Source organism: Suncus etruscus, chromosome 4 (assembly GCF_024139225.1).
Source record: "Suncus etruscus isolate mSunEtr1 chromosome 4, mSunEtr1.pri.cur, whole genome shotgun sequence".
Taxonomy (NCBI): Eukaryota; Metazoa; Chordata; class Mammalia; order Eulipotyphla; family Soricidae; genus Suncus; species Suncus etruscus.
Window position 1 is genome coordinate 100845177 of NC_064851.1, and position 6000 is coordinate 100851176.

At 39.4% G+C, this 6000-nt stretch overlaps 1 protein-coding gene across 1 annotated transcript in view; it reads right to left on the reverse strand.

Annotated features, from left to right (window-relative positions):
• ARHGAP18 (Rho GTPase activating protein 18) overlaps positions 1-5571 on the reverse strand; it is a 184485-nt gene extending 178914 nt beyond the window's left edge. The window contains exon 1 of the mRNA XM_049771105.1: positions 5407-5571. Within this exon, the coding sequence (XP_049627062.1) occupies positions 5407-5513 (107 nt within the window). The 5' untranslated portion in view covers positions 5514-5571. The remainder of the gene's footprint in view (positions 1-5406) is intronic.
• Positions 5572-6000: the final 429 nt, after the last annotated feature.

The following is a 6000-nucleotide window of genomic DNA, read 5'->3' on the forward strand; positions in this document are numbered from 1 at the left end:
TAAAAAAAATGAGTAGATAATTTCAATCCATTCCCTTCTTACTCTAGAAGTTTTTCTCATCTTTATAAATGAATGTACATAGGTCAAATCATGTGATAGTCTATAACTCTATAACTCTCATCAGTGCATATGTAATAAAAAGTAAGAAATCTTAAAGGCTCTAATCTATATTTAATGTATTTCACCACTGACCTTCTCCTAAAGAACTGAAACCTTGGCCAAAGCCACTATTACCTCAACCTCCTGAGAATCAGCCCTACTTCTATGGTCAGCAAAACAGACAGAGGGAGCTTGAAAAAAACTCACTTACACTCCCTTTCTCCCTTAGCCAAAACCTTCATTACTCTTTGACTTTCCATTTCAGTTGAAACAAATATTAAATTCCTCAAGTGTTCTACACTGCTCTCAGATGTTATCAATCAAACCATTTTCTTATCCTCACTCTCACTCACTCCCATTCACTCATCATGCTGCTCCATCTATATGTTAAGTCTAAGTTAGAGTTTACTCTAGACTTACTTCAGTACTTATATCTCCTACCCTTCACTGCCTAGAAACTCTTCCCCTAAGTCATGTTTCTATAGATCTACAATGGCTACCTGTTCAGCTCTCCTCTTCTATTCCATGGCTTCATCCACCTCATAGGTCCCTGCCTGTTTTGATTTCCATAGCCCCAGCTCTTACTCAACTCACTTCCTGATACACAGTAAGAGCTCAGTTAATTACATGTGGGATGACTGGGTGACCAAATGTCTATGTTTACTACATAAGTATACAGAACCTTGAAATAGGTAGAACTTGAAACATCTGAAAGAAGTCAACTAAGCATAAAAAGGTAGCGGTCCTCAATCATTGACACACTCGAAAAGAAGAATTCTTCAAGGAGTGATGAGAAACAAAAAGACAATAACAGATCAGCTGCCACAAGAGGACAGTCCATACTCCTTCTTGCCATAAAAAACATTAAGGTGCTCTATCAGTGCTTGCTACAGTGACAGTCACTCGTTCAAATTGTAAATGTCACTGTGCTCAAAAAAACAAGGTCTTCCAAATTTCAAAGTCTTCACTTCTACATTATGGTTCCTTTTTACAGTGATGTCATTTTTAGTTGAGCCAATGGAATACACCCATGTGCTTAACACAGGATCAAAACTTATTAAAGTACTTTTGAAGAGAACAATGTGTTATCTGACACACAGTTTAAAATGTTGTTTTCTAAGAAAACTCACATGATACATTCTCTTTTGTTTGTTTGTTTGTTTGTTTTGGGGCCACATCCGGCGGTTCTCAGGGGCTACTCCTGGCTGTCTGCTCAGAAATAGCTCCTGGCAGGCACAGGGGACCATATGGGACACCGGGATTCGAACCAACCACCTTTGGTCCTGGATCGGCTGCTTGCAAGGCAAACGCCACTGTGCTATCTCTCCAGGCCCGATACATTCTCTTAATTATCTTAGGGAAGGGGGCTTGAAATCAACTATAGCAGAGATTTAAATAACTCCTTCAATGTCAAACCGAAATCGAGTGGGAGAATCAAAATTTAACCCAAGCAGATTAGCCCCAGAGTTTCAAAGTTTATGCCACCATGATATAGTGCCTGTTGATTCTGATTGTCAATGGCAAATAAAGTCAACAAAATACGACTTTACATAATAAATGACATGTATTTAGCCACAGAATACTTAAAAATTATCCATGGCAACTAGAGGGAAAAGGTCAGATAGTTTAATGGGCCTAACTCCACTACGTAGTCCTCTGAGCACTCCTAAGAGCAGCCCCTAAGCATTGAGTAGGGAGTGTCCCCTTAGAATAGATGAATGTTGCCCCAAATTTAAAACTAAATAAACAAGTCTGACAAGTGGTCAGTTAGATATCCCAGTTAGAGCTACATGCCTGACTGCTCCAACCCTGAGTTTAATCCTTCATATCATATCATTGTCCTCCTCCAACACCACTGTTTAGTATAGCTCTGCTAATGATCTTTAGATATCAGTATGCTTAATATATTGGTAAAAACTGAAATGGAGGAAGCAAAAATCCTCAGAAATTGGTGGGAAATTCAAGAAACAACACTAAGAACAGACAATGCTCTGTATTCTTTGCAAAAGTAAATATTAAGAAACCTGCTTAAAAATTGACAAGCAAATAAAGTCTTACAAATTTAGAACTCACAAAACATGCTTTTCTTTGAAAACATTTGGCTATGTACAAGTAGGTCAGAACAACTAATATTAGCACTTATTTTCACATTTTAATATTTTATAGAGGAAATGTGACCAAAATATTAAAAACAAGATACTGTAAATATTTGTGAAGTTCTAACTGGGAGGAGGAATTCCTCAATCAAGAATCCAATGAATGTGTTCTGATAAAGAGGGAGGATGGGATGGAGAACATTTTAGATTTACAGATTATTAACAAAAATATTAAATTTCTATTTTGTCAGCCTCCCCAAATACCAAACTAATTATTAAAAAGGTAACTCAGTAAGGCGAAGCTAAGTAAACATTCTATTTGACTATCCTAATCCCTAAAATCCATTATACCTTTCAGATGCCACCTATAATTTTAACTTATTAAACTAAACAGTTAATTAAACAGTTCATCAATGTATTATGCTATTTAGAAAAAGCAAAATTGTGCGTATTCAGTTTTGTACTAGGGAGTCAGACCTCTGACATCCCTTGAGTGATCTTTTTTGTTATTGTTTTGCTTTGTGGAACCATATAGGAGGAGTCAGAATTGAGAGAGGAAGTAGCTCCCAGGGGTGCCAAGGGAACCATGTGGTGCTAGTATTAATTGAACCAGAATTTAACCAATTAACTATCCCTAAGGCCTCAACAACTTTAATATAGTAGGGAACATAAAGCCTAACTTTGCTTTTTTTAGATATTTAATTTGAGAAGGAAGGAAGAAATTTGTCAAAGAATTTGATTTTTGACTTTTCAAGAGTTTTTATTTAAATAGACATCATCCAGTAACCTCTTTTATTGTGTGTTTTGTCTTTGTAGGTTTTTTGTTTGTTTGTTTGTTGAGGGGTGGTTGGCCACACCAGATTATGCTTGAGGCTTACTTCTGGCAGAGATCTGGATATATAGGATACTAGAGATCAAACCTGGGTAAGCTGAGTGCAAGGCAAATACCCTGCCCACTGAATATTATCTCTTTCTTCTTATTCAGTAACCTTAAGCTTCTGAACAGCTTCTCAATACTTGATGTATCAGCTTATTAGTTGACCAAACCAGCCCAAACCCACTCATCCAGATTTATGGTCTCACATCCTTTCTAGGCTAAACCCACACTCACCCCAGCTTCCATACATCTTCTTTCCACCCCAATTACAATATCTCAACACTTCTAGGCAAAAAAACAAACAAACAAAAAACGGTGTTCAAGTAGGACTAAGTTTATAGGATCAATTATTTTTTTGCTTAAGAGTAAAAAAGTATATATACTGTTCCTCTCTTCTGTCCTTCCTGTCTTTCCTCTCTGTCAATCCAAGAACCAGAACTGTAGTCTTCTCCAACCAAAATAAGTAGGCCGATTTGAGGATTTGAATCCAGTGCTGGGAATTTATCACAAGTTGATATTTGACCATTAGTAGCAAGGAGACACTTGACAACAGATGAAACTTCACAATACTCAGTGTGTTGCCAGTTTCCTTCCCAGCAGCCTTAGTACCTCTTGATTCCCCTTGAACATAGTATGAGAATGATCATTCCTCCTCATTCACTCAATCCATTTAAGTATTAGCCACCCACAAGAAGTCCCAAAACTGGTCTCCAGAACCAGATACTTAGCCCCAGGCAAAGGCCTGAAAGGTTAGAGTGGCCACAACTTAACTAATAATCAGGGTTGAGTCCTGAAGGTGAAAAAAAAAACGTGTAGTATAGTAGTAGTTTGAATTTACTGACTCTTTCCAGCCTCACAATCAAGATCTAAGATTCAGCTGTGATGATCAGGCCACACCAGAGACACAAGGCAGTATGTGAAGTTGGATGGATTCTGGAGATTTAGACTCCAGCGCCATCTGAGTTTCACAGATGGTGTGGAGATAGTGCTAATGTCTGCTCAGACGTGACCAATATATTAGTGTTCAACAGAAAAAAAATGGGTGAACAAGCCTTATAATACACAGAAAATAGTCAGGGTGGCATACAAGAGGGAAATAATAAAGATAACATGTGAAGTATAAGAAGTAACTCTGCTTTATATCTGGGAAGAAATGAATTCAAAGGGGTTGTTCTAAGAGGGGGCCCTGCAGTTGGCCTGGGCATCAAGCAGAGAATACAGCCATTTCTTTGATGGGTTTTTAATTCCCCTCCCCCATCTGGATATTTTAAAACAAATGAAAGAAGTGATTATTTCTGCTTAAAGCATAAGCATAAGTCACAAAAGAACAAAGAAGGTTTTATTATCACAGTCAACATCAAAGAGAAAATAAACTTACTGATAACTTAGTGAGTCCTTACTCTATTAAGTTAGCATTAGCCTTTCTCTGAGCTTCAAGAACCCTATTTACAATTTACACCTAAGATTGGAGATAAAAATGCTCAGCTAGCAAGAAGGTCATAAACGGAAGGAAAAAGTTCTCCTCAGAGAAACAGAACAAAGTACACAGATAGAAAAGTATTCTTTGCGCCTTAGTGGTCTATATAGAACATTGACCCTCTCTGCCTATAAAGCAATTTAAATATTAGCCTGGACATATTTCCCTGGACAGCAAAGTGAAATGACACAATCACTCCCCAAATAAATAAATGAATAAACTTTTCCGAAGTGCTTCTCTCATTCCGGGCCCCCAGCCCTGCCGAAATAAATAAAACATACATGCACATCTCAACAAAAAAATAAATAAACAAACCTCCCCAGGCCAGCCTTTCAAAGGGGCATTTTGCCAAGAGGGTGCTTTCAACAGAAGATAGAAACACCTTCCAACAGCAGATTGTATAGGAACGGCTCCCCCCAAGCTTGCTGGCAGTTTTCCAGAAGCAGCTCCAGCGGCTGTGCCCAGCCCAAGTCCATTCAAGAAACCCAGCTCATAGGAAATGTTCCTCCACAGTCATTTAATCTTTCAGCATTTGCAAATGCACCTGCTAAGCAACAAGTCTACTAGTCGCAGACCCAGTTCCTCCCTAGATTGCATTAAAGCAATAGATTATTTCAGGCTCGAACCCAATAGGACAAAGTACCTACAAACCCCCAGGACAAACCAAAGGCTTTTGCAACTAACTGCAGGAGGTTAAGATCCCTTGCAGTCTGCTACCTCCAAGGTCTAGTTGTTTTTTCCCTTTCTTCCCCACACCAACTTCCCTGTCACTTTTTTTTTTTTTTTTTTTTTTTTTTTTGTCTGAAACAGGTAAGAGGTTGTGTTTTGTTCTAGGCTTTAGAACGTTCAGGGCTTACCTGGAAGTGTCTTCCCCTTTGCCAGGGATCCCCCCTACGGCCTGGTCCTTGCTGCTGGGGTGGTAGGCAGTCAGCACGACTCCCGGGGAACTGGAAAGCCAGTTCATGGTGACAGAAGGGGCATACTTTCTGGGATCCCGACACAGAGAAGGGAATGAAGTTCCTGGCTCGCCTGGCAACTCGGCTCATTAGCATGACGCAGCTCCGCCCCCCGAGGCCCGTAATTCCTAGAGGGGTGGGGCCTCCCCAAAGGCTGCCGCGCCGGCCAATGAGCAGAGCTGTGACTCAGTCTTGTTTCGAGCCCGCAATTCCTCACTGAGCAGCTTGAAATAAAAGCTAGAGAAAGAGGATCACCCGAAATTCTATTGGAGTGAGTGCAGGCACCCTCCTGCTGACTTCTTGTTTTTATTTTGTTTTTGTTTGGTTGTTTGTTTTCTGGAGAATTGTAACTGAAAACAGGCCACACAAAAGACACAGTATCCCTAAGTGTGCTGCGAATTCATGGCCAAGCAAAACAAAACAAATGAAACAAACAAACAAAAAAAAAAACAGAAAAGTTTAGCATTGTCATCCCAGGAGGAATAGACCCATTTA